The 24,175-nt window shown below is 37.5% G+C and overlaps 4 protein-coding genes across 4 annotated transcripts; 2 read left to right on the top strand and 2 right to left on the bottom strand.

Moving 5' to 3' along the window:
- The first annotated feature begins 3,211 nt into the window (after nucleotides 1–3,211).
- On the top strand, nucleotides 3,212–6,054 carry LOC105394079 (RPII140-upstream gene protein). The gene is made up of 6 exons (XM_048629177.1): nucleotides 3,212–3,521; nucleotides 3,631–3,796; nucleotides 3,965–4,053; nucleotides 4,384–4,517; nucleotides 4,730–4,838; nucleotides 5,135–6,054. The coding sequence occupies exons 1-6, from the start codon at nucleotides 3,367–3,369 to the stop codon at nucleotides 5,250–5,252; spliced, it is 771 nt and encodes a 256-aa protein (XP_048485134.1). The 5' UTR covers nucleotides 3,212–3,366; the 3' UTR covers nucleotides 5,253–6,054.
- A 326-nt stretch (nucleotides 6,055–6,380) lies between these two features.
- Nucleotides 6,381–11,371, bottom strand: LOC105394068 (twinfilin). Its single transcript, XM_011565910.3, has 9 exons — nucleotides 11,205–11,371; nucleotides 10,770–10,847; nucleotides 10,407–10,518; nucleotides 9,965–10,127; nucleotides 9,393–9,526; nucleotides 8,746–8,849; nucleotides 8,334–8,477; nucleotides 7,984–8,102; nucleotides 6,381–7,692 (listed from the first exon to the last, which is right to left on the bottom strand). Exons 1-9 carry the CDS (start codon nucleotides 11,227–11,229, stop codon nucleotides 7,540–7,542), a joined length of 1,032 nt encoding a protein of 343 aa, XP_011564212.3. The 5' UTR covers nucleotides 11,230–11,371; the 3' UTR covers nucleotides 6,381–7,539.
- Nucleotides 11,372–15,063: 3,692 nt separating this feature from the next.
- LOC105385586 (facilitated trehalose transporter Tret1) lies at nucleotides 15,064–20,095 on the bottom strand. Its single transcript, XM_011555991.3, has 7 exons — nucleotides 19,853–20,095; nucleotides 18,958–19,187; nucleotides 18,212–18,535; nucleotides 17,623–17,755; nucleotides 16,946–17,163; nucleotides 15,671–15,865; nucleotides 15,064–15,298 (listed from the first exon to the last, which is right to left on the bottom strand). Exons 1-7 carry the CDS (start codon nucleotides 19,941–19,943, stop codon nucleotides 15,077–15,079), a joined length of 1,413 nt encoding a protein of 470 aa, XP_011554293.3. The 5' UTR covers nucleotides 19,944–20,095; the 3' UTR covers nucleotides 15,064–15,076.
- Nucleotides 20,096–22,866: 2,771 nt separating this feature from the next.
- LOC125490284 (proline-rich receptor-like protein kinase PERK9) lies at nucleotides 22,867–23,904 on the top strand. Its single transcript, XM_048629096.1, has 2 exons — nucleotides 22,867–23,541; nucleotides 23,893–23,904. The coding sequence occupies exons 1-2, from the start codon at nucleotides 22,867–22,869 to the stop codon at nucleotides 23,902–23,904; spliced, it is 687 nt and encodes a 228-aa protein (XP_048485053.1).
- Nucleotides 23,905–24,175: the final 271 nt, after the last annotated feature.

The raw sequence follows: 24,175 nt of genomic DNA on the forward strand, positions 1-24,175 counted from the left end.
GCCAAAACCTTAAGGCTTCGCCTTGTTGCAACTTCAAAGGTACGTAGGTAGGTACCTACTTACATTGTTGTAGGTTCGATTTTGAAACCATTAAGTCAACCTAGATAAAACAAAATAAAATAGTTAGCTCGATTAAATAAAGATGGTACGTAAAGATGTTAGTTGTGCCTGATCAGACCTGATGCAACGACAGCCAACATAGACTCTCTAATCTGTGGAAGCAACAATCATGGTGGCGGGAACATGGACAGTTGGACGAGCCACCTCGAGCCTGACGTATCAATCAGAACTGACAGTTCGCCAACGGCAGATAGCTTGCGGCTATCTATAGGTAAACTCAGGTAGTTAGCTATACCCAACAAAAAGTCCTTTGACATCGATATGACAGTGGAACGGCGAATAACTGTGACATTCTTTAAAACAATAAGGCTTGTTGTTGTTGTTGTCCAGCTAAGGAAGGTTACCTACTTCAGCGACCTGGTATTGCATTCTGAAAGAACTGCGAAGAGTTAATATTATGACTAATAATTATTACTTATTTAGAAAGTTTTCAGCAAACTCTAATAAATCAAGCAGCTACCACGTCACCGCTGCCCGGTTATAACTCTGTACTAGCTTAGTAGATATATATACCAGTTCTAGCCTTCAGCTAGAGGCCAGAGAGCTCCTAAATGAGATGCTCGTACTCGCATGACACAAGTAATTTTTTACTTGGTAACTAGTTACGTAACTAACCGAGATCCATAAAACAGTTGAGGATTACTCAAAATGGAATTGTGAAAACGGCACGTCTGCATCTTAACCAGTCAGTCTAAGTAGTTTCAGCAGATACAGTGTTGAAAAATAGTTATGAAACGTTTGCGCCAGAATCGAATTAAAAATACATTTTCATTAGAGAAGCCGTTTAGGCATGAATAGGTACTTTCACACTTTGGATTGTGCTCCAAATGATGACCTTCGAAATTCATAGAAATTCAATGACGACTGCCATTGTTTATTATCTAGCCCCGTACATTGAGTAGGGCTGCGGCTACACGTGATGTGATACACAGTACACAGTAGGTATATGCATGTTCCCAGAATAGTGGAAGTTATAATTTTACCAAAAGGTAGTCGTCTCGTGCAAGAGCACCATTACTCGATTTATTCGATACACAACTAGTAGACAGCTGCTGCGTAGGAGGTTCACGCATTTTTCAACAAAGAGCTCGGATACACACTCACAATCCACTGGGACATAAGGAAGACAGCTAATATGGTTCCACTCAGAAACCGCGATGACTTGGATGGTTTCAGATAGGCTAGATACATAATATGTCATTTTTATTTCAGGAAAAATGCGTCTATTTAATTTGTTTTGTGATTTTCTGGGTGAAATACTGCCAAAAGCGCTGTAATGTGATGCAAGAAAAGTAGTACTATATATATTGGCTTTTATGCAGGAAGAATATCGTATTCAGGCGCCTTTAATTCCGTAATTCCGTTTGAAAAATTGGAAGAACGAGTTGCAGCGGCTACAGGTTAGTGTTGCCAAATATGACGAATAATTTTACCCATATATTCTCCATGTAATTTTATGAAATATTTTCCCGAGAGGCCCGTGCCCCAGCAGTGGGGACGGGATGGGTCGTGATACTCGTGGTGAAAAGTATATAATCTTTTTTTTTCTTTGATTACAGGTGTGAGGACTTAACTAACTTAAGCAATATACCAAGAATTTCGCGAACCTGCAGCGATTTTAGACGAAATAATGATGATTTTGATTTATGACATGTCATTGTTTTCCCAACCTATCAAGAGTTGGCTGAAAGAAATAACTTTTTGGCAATTAGCCTTTGGAAGGAGACCCGTGCCCCAGCAGTGGGGACGTGATGGGTCGAGATGATGATGATGATGATGATGAATTAGCTTTTGCATTGCACACTGTCTGAATTTCTTTTAATTGTATGCTTTTGTTTCTTGTTACTTTGGGGCCGTCCATTAATCACGTGAGGCTTAAAGGGGGGGGGGGGAGGGGGTACGGAAAACCTCACGAAACATCACGAGGGGAGAGGGGGGGTCTCGTTAGACATCACGTGTATTAATTTTTTGTCAAAAACCGCTAGGTATTTCAGAAACGAAATTTTGAACGCCGCAAAAATTTGAATGATTTTTAGTATGACCTTGATTGACTCGCCCAGCGTTGCTAAGCAACAACTCCCCGCGCGCCGCGAAAGATCGCCCGGAGTCCTTGCAATTTTCTTTATATTTTTTCTAGTCAAAAATAGCCTTTACATAGACTTCCAAAAAAATACACGTGATCCATGGGGGGGGGGGGGTTAGTCCCAAACCTCACCAAATATCACCAGGGGGGAGGGGGGGGTCAAAAAATGAGAAAAACGACCTCACGTGATTAATGGACGGCCCCCTTAGAAAATGTAAAATAAAGTGTTCAAAAATAATACTTAATTAATTGGTTTTTTTTTAAGTCTATCTATCTCGTTATTCTCGTTATTCCCACGACCCACATATATTACCTATACCATTGTAATCTAGATTTAATCTCTTATATCAGAAGCAGAACATAATCAGAACTAATTTTATTTCTGTTCGCCGTGGACAAATTTTCCATACAACAAATGTCGTTTGATATAATTATTATATCCACTTTCATTTACTATCGACCCTATATTTTGATTTATCTATACTTATGAATGTACCTAATTATAACAATAGGTAATAGCAGAAATACATTGTCGTTTAAACCAGAAATAGGCAAAATTTAATCGATGGCATCACTGGATTTGATCACAGCGACGTCGCCCAAGGGCGTACCCAGGATTTAAGCTAGGGGGGGGCAGCTCATACCGGTTCCGAGATGATGGTCGGTCGGGTTATATTGAAACATCATAGATAAAAGAATATTAAATCAAAATATAATAAAAAGAAAAGATACTTTGTTTCCAACACTTCATATTGCGCACAGTAAGTAACACGTTTTAGAAATTCCCTTCTTGTAAGGAAAATTTACGTTTATTTTATCTTCTAGGGGGGGGCAGCTGCCCCCCCCTGCTCCTACCTGGGTACGCCCTCGTCGCCACCGGAACAGGATAAGATTGTGGCACTATACATATTGTATTTCCATGACAAAAAGTGTTGATATCTCAGAATAATAACGCTGATTCTCCCGGGTGACAGTTGACATCGAAAGTCACAGACTCAACTGTCAAATAAAAATATAACCTAATTTTTGGTAAAGGAAAGTAGGTAAAGTAAAATATCACAGTAAAATATTTTTGTAATCTCGCTCGTACAACTGCAAATTAAATTTATATGAGCAATACATTAGAACTATGCCGATAGACAGATAGAAGAGAAACTGATAAAATGTTTCGGGTTTTAAATATAGCTAGAGTCACCCCAGTGTTTGTATTTCCTTTAATGGAAGACCGTAACAAATACGATGGTGACAATTTAAATAGGAAACCGAAAAAAGAAATAAATACCGGCTATGATAGACTCAAGGAAATGTACACAAGGAAGTAAGTAACCTATCTAATTAAAAACCTCCGCTATGTCTGTTAGAAGAGTTATGTGTTGCTTACTTATGTTTACTCTATCTAATATGTTACACTATTGTGTATTTTACAGTGAGTATTTGGAAGCATCCGTAGAACTGTACAATGTTGTCCAAGCTACCTTCACTGGCGCATTTATTGGAGCGTGTATGGGAGGATTTGTGCGGTCACGGGAGGCCTACCTATATTTCATTGAAAACAATCAAGCAACAATTTTCACATCAACTATGGAAGCAAAGGTAACTTTTTCTATGAATGCTGTAGTGTAGCTCGAGTAAAATGCAGCATTTAATTGGCATAAATGGTTAGGATAGGATTAAGATTTTTATTTGAAGCTAGATTAAGATTTTAAAGTAATCAATTACTTAAGTTATTAAAAGTAAAAATATTTTTATTGCAATTTTCAGAAAAAGCTACAGGATTATGTGACAGTGGCGTTTGCTAAAGGTGCTACCTACTGGGGTTGGAGATTAGCTTTGTTTACTGGAATCTTCAGGTGAGCTTTCACTAAGATGTAAAAATCAAGTCTATGATTTTGGAGCTGCTGATTTGCTCTGGCTCAAATGGTTTTCTAGTAGGATTCTCACTAAAATTTCACCTTTTACAAGAAGAATTCCCTCTTTTACAAACTCTTTAGAGTTTTATATGACTATTACTTCATTCTAAAACAAGAAATCTTATTGTTATTCTATAAATCTACTTTTTCTTATAAAATTTCCAATATGAGTTTCAGCATTTATTCTTATGAAATGAACAACTTGATACTATTATTTATAATACAATATGAATATAATAAAATAACATAATTATTCTCGATTGATTTCAGTTTAGTTTCAACTACAATATCAGTGTATCGGGGTGAGACATCTGTGATAGAGTACACAGTTGCCGGGGCAATAACTGGCGGGCTATACCGAGCCAACCTTGGATTAGCTGCTACCTGTGTTGGGGCTGGATTAGGTAAAGTTGTGGTTGTATTATTATGTATTTTGTGTTATGAATTATGATCATTATTATGATCTTAATTAGTATTCATAATGTACTATTGATTTAGATGAAATTTACGAGTTATATTTCCAAGGAGCAGCCCAATACTGTTACTGGCATTTGCATGTATATTTTTCTGAATGAGATGTTTACTGCATAATCATATTATTTATTTAAACTTTCAGGTGGTGTCTTGAGTTCATTTGGTGGCCTCGCTATTGTGTTGCTCCTTAAGATTACTGGCGTGACTATGGAAGATATAAGATGTGCATTGCACACTATTAAAGAAGCCAGGTGTGTATAAATTGTTATTATTCCATTTCAAAGTAGTATTATCGTAGACCATTATGATTATGAGATGGACTGACGACCGTAGACAGGTGTTTATAGGTAGCAGGATATACTGTGATGAAGTGACCCCCAGTCCCCAGATAATGACACTGACTACAGTTTGGAAAAATCTTAGTTGTCCACAGCGAGAAAGAGGGCTTACGTCTTTACGTTTTGCAAAGTTATCTTCAAAGTTACCTGTTATCTGATTAAAAGTCTAACTAATTCCAACTTATGCAAATACTTACATATATTTTCAGGGAGGATCAATTTAACCAAGCTGTAGAAAAGGCGGCGACTATCAAAAATGATGACTTGACAATCCAGCATGATCTACTGGTGCAAGAAAAAGGGGAGAAGAAAATTGAGGATATTTAAATTAATAATTTACGTTTGTTTTTGTGCAATAGAGACATTACGGTCACATTGTATGATGTAGTACAATACAGTACGTAGTATTGTTGTGTACATAGTGCCTATTTACTTCATGTGACCAGAACTCTACCACCATCTCTAAGTGATGCAGTTTCTATTCAATCTGTCATAATAACATTGTATGAATTGAATAGTATTGTATTTGTGTCCATTATGAGAGAACCAATCCATATCAAATAGATAATCAATGTCAGAGCGAACAGCCCGCCTTAAGAGAAAAGGGGATACTTGATATAAGGGGTGTTGCAAAAAGGATATACTAACCCGAAACCTACATGTGCAGCATGGTATATCTCAGCCCAAAACTGAAATGAGAATTTCAAAATTCGCGAAAAAAAATATCATTTTCTATAGAAACTATGTCGGTTACGTGACTTTTTACTATGGCTTAGATATACCATGCTGCACATGTAGGTTTCGGCTTAGTATACCCTTGTATTTATAGTGACCTCAAGATACAGAGCCCATTGGCCATAACTCGACAGGCACTATACCTTCAGTCAGAGCGAACAAACACACTCGGGCCAAAGTATACTTACAATATTTATGAGTCACTGATAGAAGAACGCTGATTCATATAAATATGTAGTTTTCAGGGCCGGATCTGAGAAACCTATACTTAGAGTTGGTGGTGCATAGAAGGAGTTTACAAAAAAGTAAATCTGTGCAACAAATATGATATGATATTTATGAGTATGTAAATATAGCGATAGAGTGTTAATATTAAAACAATTTATGTATACAAGCGGTTTAATTGTTTATTTATTGAAATTGGTGGCTACAAATTTAAATTCAGTATGTAGATATACAAAGAAGTTCAAATATAATTACTTACCAATATACAAAATATTGGTAAGTAATTCTTACAGTGGTACCTAAATAAAACAATTCGACTTGAACAATATAAAATTTGCTGAGAAATATTGAAGGAAGTATCATATTAACATTATAAGGTCCACAAAAAAATATGTCGTATATCAGCAGCAGTGTGTCAATAAGGTAATTTGAAAAATATTATTATAAAAAATGTTATGAATCCGTATAAAAATACAGTTTTCAACAAGAAAGATCTCAATATTTAATAAATAGATAAGTAGGTACTTACTGGTTTATTTTGCCATAACAAAACTTATTGCTATCAAATACCATTATTTTAACGGCAAGAGAAGAGAGTAATAAATTACATATCTAGCAAGGAACAGAAAACTTAATAAATATGTAATACTTTGGAAGAGAACACCAGTCAGTAACTTAATAGCAAAGAATACACGTAATTATTAATAATTCCATGGAATTTAATTCACAAATTCAACAAGATACATAGTAAATAATATGTACACCCATAGTACGGTATGAATGCAAAAATACATGATCCTATTTAAAAAGTCTAGTATAATTAAAATGTTTAGTATAAGTAATAATAATAGACACCTATGTTACTGCCCAAAGCAGTTTTATTCTACATACACATGCTTCTACTTCTCTTTAATTTGCATTGCTCATTGGTATACTTATAAAGTTATATTAATTGTTATGCTATAATTCGATAACAACTCACCAAAGTTAAATTTTGCTCAGATCGTCCTAATATAATTTTGTTATTAAATTTCATACAATTTTGTGCTTCTTTTCAGTTTTTTATATCATAATTTCACTTTTTAATATATTAAATCTGGCATCAAGCCAATAATCAATAGTTTTATATTTATACAATCTAACAGCTTAGCATTCGTATTATGACATGTATTAAATTATATCGTAATTATAATCGTGATATTCGTGAACCCTGTAACGGTGTAACGGTTCTCAGTATCGACATCGCTGGGTGCGACTCTCCTTCAATATACAAATATAACTATCTGGTGAAAGAGTTGTCGGGAAACTTGCAAAACGGTTACAATTAGGTTAAACAAAAACTACCGTTCAATATTGTAGACGATTTCCAAAGCTCAATTTTTTTATTTAGGACCATCAAAATGAGAAAAATAATTCAGAGTCCAAATTTATTAGAGTGACTGTAGTTAGTAAAACAAAATATTGTGCCTATGGAATCGCTACCATTCCGAATCAACAATTTTTTAATTTAGCGGTGTTAACATGGGTATGCAAAACTAGCTCTTTCTTCCAATCTTTACCAAAAACATCATTTTCACGGCACTATATTCAAAACTAGTTACTTCGGGATCAGATTTTGCGAACGAACAGTTAAAGTTATCACATATTATAATATTTACTGAGCAGGTTGGGACTTGGTGATCCTCTTGGCGCCCCTGTTCGGGGGTCCCTTCGGTTTGGCGAACGCCGGCCGGTGGATATTCCTTTTTGGATGAATCTCGTCGTATAGGAACTCTTCAGTCAGTTCTTTGCCGTCGTCAATTTCCAACTGGAAAAAGATGTGAAGAACGTTAAAAACGAAAGCAAATGGAACGTGTTATGATTTAATGACTAGAAATGAAAATAGTCAAATTTATCATCTCAAGCAAGATTTCAACATGATTTCAATCATTTCTTCTTTCTATTACTAGAAGAAGTTTAGTAACTTGGACTACTTATTTATCAAATCCATGTATTAACACACTCAAAATGAGATATCGATATCATGAAATCTTTTATAAGGATACTACACTAAAAACTTTGCTACTAGTTTTAAAACAATGCATTTCATATGACTTACTCTTTTCTCCACAACAATTCCAAGACTTTCAATGATTTCTAGGAATTGCCCTTTACAACTGGAATACATCATCCTCTCTTTGATAGTGCAGTTGTATCCCGGCATTGAGTATATGAACACTGTAATCAATGGAAAAGGGAAATCATAAGTATATTTGCGGTCGTGCTCACTTATTATTTATTGGTCTGTTTTTGACACAAGTTGCTCGACATTTGTCCCATTGCGCGTTGTTCTATGCGTTGCGCAAATCTCGCTTAGTCTTGAGCTTATTAACCGCGATAGTCGCGATATCGCGCCTTACGACTATAGATTTCGAAGGATTCAAGCGATAAATAAGCGTTCTCACTCACCGACGCTGTCCATATGATCGCCTTCATACACGTGTGAGAATATGTACAGGTGATACCGCGCCACGTCGCTCGGAACCTGCTGGGGCAGGTCTAGCAACGATATCTTTGACGCTTTCGATAAGTGGATTCTCTCCTCTTCTAAATCTGGAATTTATGAAGTAAAAATTAAGTAAATGTTTGCGCTCAAAAACGCCGAAACCTCATTAGGTTACTTTTCCAACTGAATTACGCACGTGAACTGTGGATTTAAATAGGTTTTGCATCAAGTATACGCATCATTGTGGCAGCGAAGCCAAATGCCAGCTAAGGGCGGAGATTTGTGACGCTATCCAGCAGTGCACGATTATGGAGTAATAATGCTAGTGAGTAAACAGTTAGTGAAATAAACATCTGATTAATAAAACAATCTTACCTATTTTAAATTGTAGATAGTTATAGGAGCCTCTTTGGAGATCAAGGATTCCCTGTTTCGCCGCGTCTGTGATGGGAAACGCCACTCCGCCCATTGTGGATTGTCTGGAAGTGAGTATTCAGCACTCATTATTAATCATCACAACCCACCAATTCCCGACTACTCCTGGTCCATGGGTATCATTCCAAGGAAGGTTTTTTAGTTCAGTTAGTTTTTTTTTATATTTCATAGGTACTTGTAAAATGTTTGTGTACTTATATCTAACTGAATAATTATTTTCTAAGTTTAGGAATCCTAAATAGCTATGCCATAGCTGCTATGGTATCTAGAACTAAAAACACCAAGTTTGGTTTCCTCGATTGGCCGTGCGCGAACATTCTTGGGATTGCTAACTAGAATATAAATATTTATTTATGTATTACCATAGTTATTGCTCACAGTTAATAAAGTTTTATGTAAAACATTTTGTAATGTGAACATCTAGGTCGGTCATCTACCTACATATATGAACTATCATTATCATAGTTTTAGTATTCACTGAACTGTGACATAATAATAAGTCAAGTTAACTCCATAAAAAGTTTGTATGTGTAGTATAGTATATAGTATTATATTATTAAATGTGGTACCAGGGGCCCAGAAAATACCTGGAGTCAGTGCTATAGTTGGTGTTGTGATCATTCTGCTGCAATTCCTTCAGTGCTTCTTCCCTCTCAGTGAGCGGCGCGGGGGCGCTGATGCCTGACAGATGCGCCTTGTACCCTTTGAGGCACATCTCATCCTGGAATATGGATAAATAGAAAAATAAGTCCTCAAAAATGATCCTGCCTAATGCAAAGTCAAGCTTTAAAAAACCCTTAACAGCAAGTAAATATAGAATAGAATAGAATACTCTTTATTTTGCACCATTAAAGACAACATTAGAATTCACAACTTATATATAAAATACTACAAATAAGGCGGCTTTATTGCTTAAAGCAATCTCTACCAGACAACCTTTCATATACATGTTATGCAATATACATGTTATTATAATGTAACAGAAGATAGCCAGACAGAAAACAATAGAAATCCTTATTATAAAGTACAGAAATAATACAATAGATAACATATCAATAGAAATCAACAATGCATGCTTGAAATCACATGTCTTATCAAAATGTAAGTTTCAAGAGATTTGTACTTCAATTTATAACAAGCACTTATGAACTAATAATACCTTAGCAGTTGCATGCATTTCATCCTTAATAAGGGCAGATCCAAACTCCTGCTTCAAAGTAGCTTTAGTTGAAGCGTACAGCATTTTGTGACGAACGGCTGCCTCATCAGGGGACCAGCTCAGTAGTAACCACTCGTGGCCGAGGGAGTTTTTCGTGTCCAATCTGTAATCCAAACAAAATAATACATAATAATAAGAAACTTATGGAAAATTTATGAAAACCCAAGAAACTTTATGAACTTTAAGGAGTCAAAACTTTTAAGAGTGTGATGTTGGTTGAAAAAATATGTAAATTTAGTTTTTCATATCATAAAACTGAACACTAATTGGGCACAGCCAGCTAAAATCCAATTAATTTTTAATCTTCAATCATGATCACAATTTACACTAGATTACATGTAGAAGTGAAAGTAACTCAATAAGTAATGGTTAAGTCACCAACCTGTACAATATGTAGCAAGGTATATCATCAACAATTAATGGAGGAACATATTTATCGAAATCTTGCTCCCAGGTGCCTTTTGTAGGGTAATGTTTGGCTAAGGTCAGGGTTTCTGAAATGAAAACAGATAGAATTTGCAGTATAGTACAATGTTTGCTATATAATGATAAAGGGTTAGAAACTCTATAAGGGCTATATTATTATATCCATGAAATTATTTCTTCTCCTCTGTGACTGAGCCTTTGAAATAGAGGTAGAATAATATTATGACAATGGACAAATAATTGTAAAATTTTATGTCCAATAAAATGATATTCTTTTCTATTCTATTAGAAGTTCCACATATATTTCAAATTTACCCACCATTGTCTATACTGATTTTCATGGCACGTATTTTGCCTTCACGACATTTGCCAAAATATTTCTTGAGTTCTGCATTAGCTGTAAAATAATTAGATTAATTTTGAAATTATTGATAATTAAAAATATACACAATAACTAATCAAAGCAAAAAAGGTGTGACTGTGATATGATTGTGATAACTAAATAAAACAGTGGAGTATCATAAAATTTCAGAATAGCTTTTAGTTACAATGAGTTCATCAAATCTACAAAACAATTTCCTTCATCAAATTAACAAAATAAGCAGTGATACGTATTTAGAAAGTGACTAACTGTTGTTTCATAACATTCCACGTTTTATTTATAATCTCTTAAGCGTTTGAATCCCATTGCAGGGGACCAATAGCAAAACAAATAATTAAATAGCAACTGTGTATTGCAAGTGTTTTTTGTTACCTTGTATTCCAGTCTGGTGAGACATTTTTAACTATGTTTAAGAAGTTCACAATATGTTTGCCTTTTACAAAAGACTCTATGAGCTAGTTACGAATCAGAATTTAATAAATTAATACGAAAAATTTATGAATACGCCACCTCCACTCCACCCACAACAAAAAACGAAGTTGAAGTTGACATTGACAGATTAGTGACTTTGACATTGCATTGACACTTCACATTTGACAGTGACAGTAGATAATGCTCTCTAATCTGTGCATACAGACAAAAAATGGGCACAAGTTTATTGCCATCTATTGCCATAATACGAGTGGCCCGCAAAACTCACTGCTCGTAAGATCGCGCCGAGCCGGCACGATCGATGGAATTAAATGAAATTAATTTCTTTCGAACCTACCTATTTGAAGCAACAATACTACGGTTCGGTGAATACTAAACGGCGCACCCCACTCGATAGATTTAATGCTGAATGTGTTTACGAAAGTCCATGCGATGGGCTTTACTTGGCAACGGACCAGTAAAAACCGATACCGGTATAAACTCACTAGGTACTACCTACTCGTTGCATATTTTAATTTTCACATAAAACTCGTTTCTTAGGGGGTCTTGCACAACAAAGTTAATCAAAATTAAATCTATGACGTCTATGACATCTTGCTCTGACATTATACTTGCATTATACTGTCAGAGCAAAAGACAAGCTATTTAATTTTATTTTAATTAACTTTATTATGCAAGCCAGCCTTAATCTTCAATTTAAAACTTTTAGAATAATGCGCCATCTGTTGGAGGACTATTAAACAATTTTATATGAACATAGTACCCTAAGATGGCAAGACATTCATGACATCAATATCCTACAGGTGCCACTAGATGGCAACAAACTGAACAAAACGTAACTAAGTATACAGTCCGCGCCACCACGGCAAATTCTGGAACTACCTAACTACCTATGTCATGACATAAATTTAGTTTTGTGTAGGTACTGCAGGCCTTAAATAAGTAATACTATTATTAATAGCTATGTAGGTTTAAAGTATTAGGTCCTTACATATGAAATTGGCGTTTTCTATAGGAGGAACATAAAGTCGTTTTTTTTTTAAATGAAATATATTAAATTAATCAAAGTATGTACCATTGCTATGTATGCACTTTTGCCATCTCATAGGTAGTTCATTGATCCCCTTACTAAAAAAAACCATTCGGGCGGGAATCAATAAAATCTTTGAAGGCGGTTTGGACTGCCCCATCGGAGTTGAATTTTTTTCCTTGCAAGTAGTTACCTATCCAAATTGCGAAAAAAATGGTAATCTGTTGGAGCAAGGTCCGGAGAGTACGGTGGATGTCTAAGACATTCTAATTGAAGCTCCTCTAATTTGGTAGCCGTCTGTTGTGCAGTGTGTGGTCTAGCGTTGTCCTGAAGCAGCAGTGGCCTAGAGCGATTGACCAGCCTCGGTTGTTTAGCAGCTAGCTTTTCCATCATGGTTTGCAGTTGCTGACAATAGATATCTGCCGTAATCGTCTGGCCAGATTTAAGAAAGCTGTAGTGAACGACACCGGCACTAGTCCACCAAACACTTACAAGCAACTTTTTTTTAGTCAATTTTCGCTTAGGGCAGGATTTGGCTGGTTCGCCAGGGTTCAGCCATTGCGATGAGCGCTTCCGATTATCGTAGAGGATCCACTTTTCATCACAGGTAATGATTCGATTTAAAATTCCTTCATTATTGTGCCGGTTGAGTAACGTAACGCAGCAGTCGACGCGCGTTTGTCGGTTTGCTTCACTCAATTCATGAGGTACCCACCTTTCAAGCTTTTTCACCTTCCCAATTTGCTTCAAGTGGATTAGAATAGTTTTATCACTAACACCGGAGCCTGCAGCTAACTCGGACGTGGTTTGCGATGGATCCGCTTCCACAATAGCCGTCAATTATTCATTATCAACTTTGGTCTCCGGCCATCCACGAGGCTTGTTCTGCAGGTCGAAATTTCCAGAACGAAAACGTTGGAACCAAAAACGTACTGTGTTTTCTTTTGCGACACCGTCACCATACACATCATTAATCCTTCGAGCCGTTTCTGCAGCACTGGTGCCACGGTGGAACTCATACTCGTAAATAACGCGATATTTCAAGTTTTCCATTTTGTAAACAGAGTGACACAAAGAAAAAAACAAAAGAAAAAAAAACAAATGAATTAGGGGGCTTGAAACACAAATGCATGAGTAAATAGCTGTATGAATTTGAATTTGGAATTCCTAACCATAAAGGTAATATTTGAGATCAAAGTGGCCAGTACGACAAAACTCCAATTTCATATGTAAGGACCCAATATTTATATGTGTTCATAATATATTTAAGTACCTATTATTGTATGTAGGTATTTACACATTGTTCATAGTAATTATGTTGTATTTTCTCTTGTCTTGTCACACGTTACCCCTTTCTTTATACTTTATATTTCCTTTCAATGTGGTTGTCTGGAAGAGATAACTTTTAGTAATAAGGCCGCCGATTGTACCATTTTTCTTTTCTATGTTTGTGAAACTGTTTCTGTTTGTGTGCAATAAAGTGTATTTTATCTTTATCTTTATCTTACTACTACGTTGAGTGCAGCCTCGCCACCGCCTCCACGGCTATCGGACTTCCGTGGTGGTGCGGACGAAAATGGCGCTGCCAGTCTGCCAAATCTTATTTATACTTACAGACTTTTTCTTTCCGAAAACAGGTCACCGAGCTCTTAATTCTGAACAACTTTTGTTACAATAACCCATAAACCTAACAAAAGTGGTGTAAGTATAAAGACACACCTGTATGAATCTGACTATAATATGTCCAGCAGTGGACGTTTACGGGCTGATGATGATATAATTAATATTTAAAATGTACCTACCTGCTACAAAAGCAAAGAACAAACAAACTATAATAAAAAAAATTCTTTATTTAAATTGTTAATCTTGGGCTGCTAACTTTTATTTTCTGATCTTCCCCTTGAATATTCACCAAAAGTCATTTAATCTGAAATTGCTGAAAACCATTTCTAGGTATAAATAATACCTTTCATATGAACTATCACTTGCAGCTGAATTCCTTCAGGTTCCACCTGCAAACTTGAATATTCGTGAAATATTGTCAATTTTTACCCAAAATCTGTCAGAAAGTGGCTCCTGGACACCTGCTATACCGTTTCAATGTTGGTGAAACTTCTGTCAGTGTTTTATAATGAGTCAACACACATAATAAACCAGGTGAGATGCTGGCAGGTCTTTGGCATCTTGGTGCCCCCATACAAAATATCCCTTAACCAACAAGGGCGTCAGTAAGTAAACGTCGTATTTTTTTTATTTAAGAACATACTAGCTGTTCCCGCGCGCTTCGCTTCGCCTTAAAAAGTTTTCCCGTGGGAATTCCGGGATAAAAAGTAGCCTATGTTCTTTCCCAGGGTCTAGACCGTCTGTATACCAAATTTCATTCAAATCTGTTCAGTAGTTTTGGCGTGAAAGAGTAACAGACAGACAGACAGACAGACAGACAGAAAGACAGACAGACACAGTTACTTTCGCATTTATAATATTAGTAAGGAAGTAAGGATTAAGTGTTTATATGAATATCTAACATTATTATTCCAATGTATTTGGTGCTTTTTACGTGTTCTAACTGATAAAGTATGCAATGACTGAAGTGACCATCTTAATTTGGTCGGCTATTCAAAGGCTGCTAACTGTAGGCTGCTAACTTCACACACCTGCCAGTGGTACGGTTAGCAGATTCATTAGTCGATATACTTATACTTACCTGCCGATCTCTAATTACTACCTAACTATCTAACGCTCTAGCATTGGGAACTAATAAAAGTCCAGTTGTATCAAAAACTCATTTATTTCTAAAAGACTCTTCAATTTGTTCCGTGGTCTTGCCCTTGGTTTCTGGAAGGAACAGCACACTGACAATAGCCCCCACGATGTTAATGACCGCGAAGAGGAAGAACGTAGAATGCATTCCTAGCATCATGGACACCGGAGCGAAGGTCTTCAGCTGGACGAAGGACATCAACCACCCGTAGCAGAGCATGTAGCCCATCACCCTGGATCGTATCTGCAAAGGAAGAGAAGGGTTTAGGTACCTACTCAAACATAAAGGAGCTACCTATGTGGAGGCTGAGGTCGTTTCCGTCAGAAACAGGCGTTTTTAGCGTTTTTTACATAAACTTCTAAACTCTTCTTAGATAGTTAAGTACTGGGAACTGGCATGTATAGGTTTTAAAAATTTGAATTAGCATGTAGAGGAAACGTGGTAGTTTTGAGAAACACGATTTCAAACAGAAGTTATGTTTTTTTTCAATTGGCCCATTACGTATCTATCTACGGATGGTTACGTAGATTCGACACCAACACACCCACCAACCTGAATAACGTATCTTATTCTCATAACTCCACTTCCACCATAAAAAACCCTTAAAATACCAACCTGAAAGTTGAGACTTTCCGCCATAACCACATAGGGCAGAGGCGCCACTCCGGACGAGTAAGAGAACACCGACACGATGATGACAACACCGGGCAGCCAGCCGGGCACCGAGTAGCCGTTCTGTTGCAGCATCATGATCGTGCCCAGGGTCACGAAGCAGAGCGAGCTGGTGGTCGCTGTCGTGACCATCAGCGGCTGGAAACCAATAGGGTAAATTAATACATGTAGGGAAGGAGGAAGGAGCCTTCTCGAGAGAGCTAAGTATCATCTGTAAGTCTGCTGGAACGAAACTTGCGACGGCGGGGCGCGGCGGTGCGACGCTATGTTAATGCATTTGATTACATCGCCGTCGCGCCGCCCCGCCGTCGCTGACGCTGAACCCGTCGCAAGTTTCGTACCCGCAGACTGGTAGGTGTATGGTAGGCATACGTATCGTATGTTGTCCAGCGCGTTCATTGTCAACGACACCCCCAAAAGGATGCCCCTGGGGTGTAGTTGACAAATAGCATTTGTTAACTAGAAACAACTAGAAAGAAATTACTTACGTTGATTTACGTCAAAATAATATAAGTCTGTCATTTTTTTTCTTATATAAGTATAAGAATTTTTCCATATTTATGTACATTTAATACCTCTATGTGGAAAGATGTGGGTTACTATGTGGGAATGTAGGTATTGTACCTATCAAACAAAAACTTATCTCCGTTGTCAGTTCCTTCCTTCTGCTGATTATTTAATAATATAGAATATTTGAAGTAAGAAACTATTTGATAAGCAATCGTATAAGCCTTATTCAAATGTTTGCGTACCTATTAAATAGGATATGGGTAAGAAAGTATAATTTATGGTCGCACATTATCTAAAACGTAAATATAGAATTAAAACTCAGTTACGTAGGCAGTAGGTACATATTGAAACCGGCCTCTTTTAAACTGATTCAGTAATTACCTATGTAAAACATTGTTACTTATAGGATGGTTGAGAATTACACCGCTGCTCTACAAATGAAATGGTGCAAAATTATTACAAACATTTATACCTGCATGACAAACTCAACTCAGTGGCTGATGCCTAGTTCCACCATAGTCTGTTAGATCATTAAAATATATTACCTACATGTCCATATTAAATTCTTGACAGATGTGAAGTACATTAGAACATTTCACGGGTAAGTATTAAGCATGCTGTTCAGCTGATTCTGTAGCTATCTACCACATTATGCAAGGGCCTTTTAGTTATACTTAAGTGATCTTTCGGAGTCTCCATTATACTAACCCGTCTTCCGAATCTCTCCACAAATGTCATGGACACCATGGCGCCAGCTATCATGACGACTGGGAAACTCATGGTCTGCAGGTCAGGGTTGATGGTCACTTTGAATTCCGCCATGATGATGGCAGCATACGATATCACGGCAAAATTGCCGCTTAACGCCTGAACCGTTAACATGGTGACCACCAAAGCGATGATTTTACGGTACACTCTGTTCTTCACTGTAAATAATAAATAAAAATGTTAGTTTGTAAACTTTAATCTAGGGATAAGTTTATTGGGCTAAAGGTAGGTATTTTTATAAATCTTTTTTATTGCCTTCAAGATTTAAAACTGTATACTTTGTTAGGTTAGGTGAGGTTAGATGAGATGGGATGAGATGAGCGGAGAGCAGATATTTTTTCAACAGGACTTAGTTATTCATTCATGTTGTCTCCGCTTAGCTATTTACGCAAGTTTTTGATTATCTTCGTGGGAAATTTTCTTGCCATGGGTCAAATCAAAGGGGCCAAATTAAGTTCAATTGTGGTTCAATTTAAAATTATGTACCTATATAATGAGTTTGTTACAAGAGTATGAGAGAATGATCCTTCAGTATTTTCTATAATCCATTCAGTTGCTAAACTTCAAATACCTATGGTTCAAAGTTTTTTTACGCTGCAATATATATTATGTCTTACCTATAGAATATAACGTTATATCGGGCAATGATTTGAAATATTCAGCTCCATTCATTAGGTTCTTCACTTCAGCTTGAGTGCCCGCACTATCTTTGCTCAAACCTCTCAGGTATGCAACTGTTGCAGTTAATTCCTGTAACAAAACAATATTCATTTTATAAAACTATTTCTGAAATTATATTTAGATTTTTTTAACTCTTTACTGAAACATAAAGTTTCACGTAATAATGTATTTAAGTATAATAATACACTCACGGGAAATGAAAAAGTTCCACTCACAAAATTTAGACATGGAACGACTCAATTATTTTCAAACATATAGGTAATTTAAAATATTAACAAAATATTATTGTATTTAGTTGGTAGGTAATATCCTGATGCTCTGTTAAATGTACTTCAATGTTGCAGAAAGCGTCATTAAGCTAGCCATTTCCGTTCAGGAGTATTTTGGTGATTTTCTCAGTGGAACCTTTCATTGCCCGTGAGTGAATTATCTGTGATGTATTGTGGAAGTATATCTGTAAAACGATCACGACTCGTCAACGCAAAACGACAAAATACAAACAAATAAAAGTGTACAGTTCCTCACCTTGGTCTTCCCTTGTTTAGCCAGGAACGACGGTGACTCAGGCGCTTTGAACAATGCCAACATGAGCAGCAAGGGAAGAGGAACAATGATCCAAAGTGTTAAATTGTAGTTTAGATACGTCCCCATTACAAACATGCTCAGTATTCCAATATTTTGCAACAGGCTGACCAAGGATCCTAAACTTCCTCTTATGTGGTCTTCGCTGATTTCTCTGATGTACATTGGGGTAATGACGTAAGCGCCAGCATTGGCTATACCACACACAGCCCTTGATACGATCAGATGCCATCCAGTGGTCGAGAAGAATGTCATGGTCCATGCTACCTGAAAAGTTATACACACAAATAAAAAATAAAGGAATATACTGGACGAAATTAAGTACACTTGTCCAAAATTAATAATGCACATGCAGATGTTCACACCCGAATCATTAAATCGTAAGAGCCTTAAAAAAACACTTACATTTTGCACCTTGTCCGAAAGAAATAGGAGTCAATATCATGTGTCACATAATCGAAAACAACCGATCTGTCAAAGATTTCTATGCGCATTATCAATTTTGGAGTACTGTAATAGTTGTCTTTGGCCCATTTTCTCATTTGAGCAAATCTACTTACGCATGAACTTAAGGTTCTGATTGCGTTGTTCTCCGTTGTTAAACCAACTAAATCATAAGTAAACGGAAACTATCATGGAACTTTTGAGGTTCGTACCAAAACTATGGGCCCGTTTGTGGAGTCACTTACCAATTGCACAAAACTGACGAGGATCAAAGCGGTTCGTCTGCCATATTTGTCGGCCAACATAGAGTAGAAAGGCGAGATGAAGCCAGCAGTTAAAGCCACGATGCTGACGCACCAGGATAGCTCCTCAGCAGTGATGGGCTTGTCCATCGGCGTGTCTGGGCCCTGAAGAACCTTGCCCATGGGGGAACCCCACCCGGCCCCCACCCCATATATGAACATGACTCCATTTACTAAAATAGAGGGAGTAAAGTTATTTATCCACTGTTTCAGGTAGTTCAGTTTATCGGGAGAAAAAGTTGTCTATATTTTTGTAAATTAAAAGTATTGTTGATGTTTTGATATGTAAAAAAATAAATATGTAATATCAGGTCCTGAAAAGACACTCTCTGGTATGAAAAAAATACCACTATGGTACTAGGCCCTAAAATCTCTTTGATATACATGTATTAAGTTATGTATATGTTATATTGTTGACGTTTGAAGCAAAATGCTTGCTTAATTTTAATTTTATACACTCACCAGCAATGAAAAGGTTCCAGTGACAACAGCACTAAATTACTCGTAAATGGAAAAGATTTTCTTAATGGCTCCGTGTGCAAAATTGAAGTTTTAACAGCGCATCAAAATATTACAACTAAAACGTATATATTTTTTTGCAAATCATAATTGAAATGTTTTTAAAAAAATTTGGTATCGAAATTTTGTTAGTTATGGAACTGTTTTTATTGCTCGTGAGTGTATCATCAAAGAACGTTCCCTCCATACAATAGAATCAGATGTAGCACTAAATTCCCAGCTGGAGCCAAAACAAATATATATTTATTAAGTGTGTTTACATGTAGACGTCAGTCATTATGTATATTATGTGTAAGTACTTAAGGTTAATATTGTTTACCTAGAATTGCTGTAAGCCACTGTGAACATGTTGAACCCTTCAGTGCCGTTATGGTTTCACCTTTTTCTTGCATTTTGATATTGGTAGACATTAAATTTATTTGACCTATTTTTTATACTTATCTACACACTTTAAAATATTTACATCTAATGATTTTTTTTACACTTAATTTTAATTATTCCATATTAAATTCTAACAAGATACTACTTCCGTTTCCCCTGTGTTTCACTTTTTAACTGAAGACATTATCTTGAAGGCACTGAACAAAAGCAATATATTATTTACTTGCAGATATCAGGCTTTGTTTGAATAATAAATAGAGGGGAGAAACCATCACATAATATTTACCGACGAGGTTTCATCAGAAAGTGAAATGACTTCAAATGAATGTCACTTTACTGATCGATCTCACTAAAGAGTCAATTTGATTGGTTTATTGATCCGTATGTATCCGAGTAGTTAACTCAACTTTAACAATTACCAGATTTTAATCAACTTGACATTCTTTTTGTTGTTTTTTCTCTATTATTTGTCAATAAATGTCTTTCTTTCTTTTCTAAATTTAGTATCTGTTAAGAGAATCGCATCTTATCCCATATGCCCAGAACTAGTCATGTCATCAATTTATGTTATCGGATATGTGTGTGGTCTTCACATGCATTTAATGGTATTTAAATAGGTTAAATTTGTAAATATTTTTACTAACTGCAAAAAGTGGGTGCAGCAATGCACCTCTGCCTACCCCGCAAGGGAGTACATTAGTACAAGGCGTGAGTGTGTGTGTGTGTGTGTTTTACTAACTGCCTCTCTGTATTCTAGTGGTCGAAGTTCTGCTATCTGCTATCTGCTCTGCATAACCCGGAGTCCAATTTCCGGGTTTGACCCTCTATTTGTGTCTCTAACTGTGGTTCCAAGTTTGGTTAGGACAGAATGGCTGATCACCTGTTGTCCGAAGCAGTGGAGAAATGGTCCATGCTGTTGGATGGGCATGTATAAAGCAGTCGTTCCTAGGGCGTGATTAACTAAATCGACGAACGAACGAACAAGAATTGTCACGCAATCGGCACGCTTAATGCAACAAGATAGAGTCGTGGTTAAATCTGCATATTTGTTGTTCAGAGCGCTGCGCTGTTCATTCTTTCGTCGATTTAGAGAGTGACCCCCCATAACCTAGGGCCTCGATCACGAGTGCTGTCAACTCAAATCGCTAGCGTAATTCGATAGCAATCTGTATAAAAACTATGAAAAGTGACTACGTTGGCGTTGATCTTTTTCCATATTGTTTGTGTAGTATCGTACAACGCTAGCGTATTGTCACATCAGCCCGTGATAGACACATATAGCTCCCTCCAGCTGAGTTAGTCAATAAGATCCATTGGGTTATGAGAGTGATCGAACAGAGAGTGCTCCTGTGTTGTGTACTGCGCTTATTTGGGCACTACAATTCTAGAATCTTCTTCTGCATCGATGGTTGATCACAATGAGATTGGCTGTCGCGCCGTAGTAGGAATTCGGCTAGGACATAATTTTTGTCTTACTGCCGTACTCAGATACAGCATTTAACGTATGTTCATAAAAAAATAACTGATCACTTTTATTTTGTATTGACATAGTAAGTTTAAAAAAAAATTAAAGTAACCATTAATAGCTGATTTTTCAATGATCAGATAAGGGTTATCTGAGGAATAACAGTGATCATTTTGCGTCTGAATGTTTGCATTTGACAGTGACAGCAACAAATTTATTCCTCAGATACCGTGTTGACCATTGAAAAATCAGCCCTAAGTTAATTAATGTCTCTGAGTAGGTACGGCAGTTAACCCTTTAACTGATGATGGCAATATATGTACGTGCCACCATCTTATAGGCCTGAGAATTCTAAAAGTTTATTCGATCTTGCTACTGGAAACGTCACTAATACATAGCTGAATGCACATCAGTATTTTTTTTCTTCAATCAAATCAATTAGCAGTGCCAACATTAAAAAAAAAAGGCCCTTGAAAAAAAATTGCCTCATTTCAAAAGTACAAAGTTTATTTAAAAATATCTCATCAATCCTGCAGATAAAAATGTGAGTAACCTTCTTTTTTATATAAACATGTAGTATAGAAGACGATATGATCACTATTTATAAAAAAAATCGACATTTTTTATTCGAATTTCCTTTTTTTTGTGGTGGCCATATATATGCCACTATCAACTTGTAGGTACCTACATGGTGGCAATATAATGTACACCGCCAGTCCAAACCCCGGCAAAGCTCCGCTCCCTCCCTGCTTCCTCCAGACAACGATCCACAATGAAGCGGAACAAAGTCCCACCAGATGATGCCACCGCCCATGAGCCGGAAGACATGCCCGGCACTCCAGATGGCACGACTTCCGAAGATGACCCGGAAGGACCGGACCCAGAACAAGCTTCCACCCAAAACGATTCGGTGAGGGCACCCACAGGTGACGACGCTCCACCCAGCTCGACGGCACCACCGTCCCCACCCCCACCAGCCTGCCAATCTCCCCCACCCACCAGACCCCCAAGCACCTCAAGACCAACACCAGAGACTCCACACCGAAGTCCCCCAGCCACAAGACCCCAGAGTGCCTCAACATCTGCACCAACATCTCACCAACATCAAAGCCGCCCAGCTACAAGAGCACCAAGCAACGCAGAACCAACCGCATCCCCCAACACACCAGACAGGCCAGACGAAAATGAACCCCCGGACCCCCCGTCCCCAGACCCAGACTCGGACGAAGATGAGACCGACTGGAAAAAACAAGAATGGACCCAGAAACCAGATCAGCCACCCTGACACACCGAAAGTTCAATCCCCAAAACAGCCTCCAAACAGAACGAAACCTCCGACCCACCCCTCTCCACTCTTCAGCGATGACGCACCAAACACCACTGTGGACCAAACCAATTTATACCAAGCCATGATTTCTTCTTTAGTGGTTGGTGTATAATTTCTCGATCCTACTTGTACAGCGTATAAATTAGTTTGGTCCACAACAATGTCCAGCACGTCATCACCAAAGAACAAAGAAAAGCAGGTCAGAGGCCCCGCTCCGCCCGGAAGCCGCTCCGAAGACCGAACCCTCGGAGCACCAAAGCAGCCGAGATCCGGCCCCCGGGTCCACTCCTGCTCCCCCCAACCAGTCCCATCCTCACCCGAATCCGAAGACGAGAAATCCGAAAGCTCACCCCCATCCAACCCATCCGGCATGCTAGAGGATGCAACCGGCTCCGCGCCACCCGGCACTCCCGCAGCCGAGCGGCCCCGACGCCGGGGAGACACCAGTGCAGACACCGAAGCACCCCGAGGTCCTGCAGCCGAAAGACCTCGACACAGAGCCTCCGGTGCCTATCCCGAAGCGCCCGGAAGTCCAGCAAGTGAAGGAGACCGACAAGCCGATGAGGACGGAGACGACAGCGCCGCCGAACCAAGCAGAACGCCACCACCTGCAAGCACCCTCACCAAACCACCCCGGGCAGAAACCCGTTCCGAATACGACTCCCCCAAACCATCCCCAGAAACCGCACCATCCGGAACACCAAACGCGTCCCCCAACTCATGGGCAACAGCATCATCCGACAAGACCCCACTCCGCCTCACTCCACTCATTGCAGATCACTATCCAAAAGAAACAAAGAAAAAACAAAACTCCACCAAAGTTCAAACCGGCAGTGTACATTATATTGCCACCATGTTTTTTTCATATGAAATATATATATTTTTTATATTTTTTTCGAATTTTAATAAAGCTTTACATATATAACCCATACCCAAAGTTTCATTTTTCTGCTACACTTGGATCCTTCTGCTGGTTAAAGGGTTTTAAGTAAGATATTCTACAGTGACGAATCCTTCCGACTTGTCGTTGATGATGATGTTGATGTCGATCAATTGAATGGGATAGGATGATTGTACTCTCAAAATGTATTTAAGCAAAGAAAACAATGATGCAATCTGAAGTAACTGATATATATGAGTAAAATGCAAATACAAGCTGTTATTTAAAGATTGCTTTCTATTCTAGTTTGATGTATGATTAGGTCTTTTTTTTATAACATTTTAAAATTCTTATTTGAATATTGTAAGGGGAGATATTATGTACTATTGCATTATTGTTTGTTATAGGTTTAAATAGTTTAAGTTCATTAAAAACAGTTATTATTGATAAAATTTAAACTTCATAACTTTTATGTTAAGTTAGTAATAGCCACAGTTTTTTTTTATGAAAACGCTTTTCCAGGATAGCAATATTTAGAGTCAAGTGATACATGTGTACAGTGTTTCGAAAATAAAACCGTAAAACTTGC

The sequence above is a fragment of the Plutella xylostella genome, chromosome 22 (assembly GCF_932276165.1).
Source record: "Plutella xylostella chromosome 22, ilPluXylo3.1, whole genome shotgun sequence".
Taxonomy (NCBI): Eukaryota; Metazoa; Arthropoda; class Insecta; order Lepidoptera; family Plutellidae; genus Plutella; species Plutella xylostella.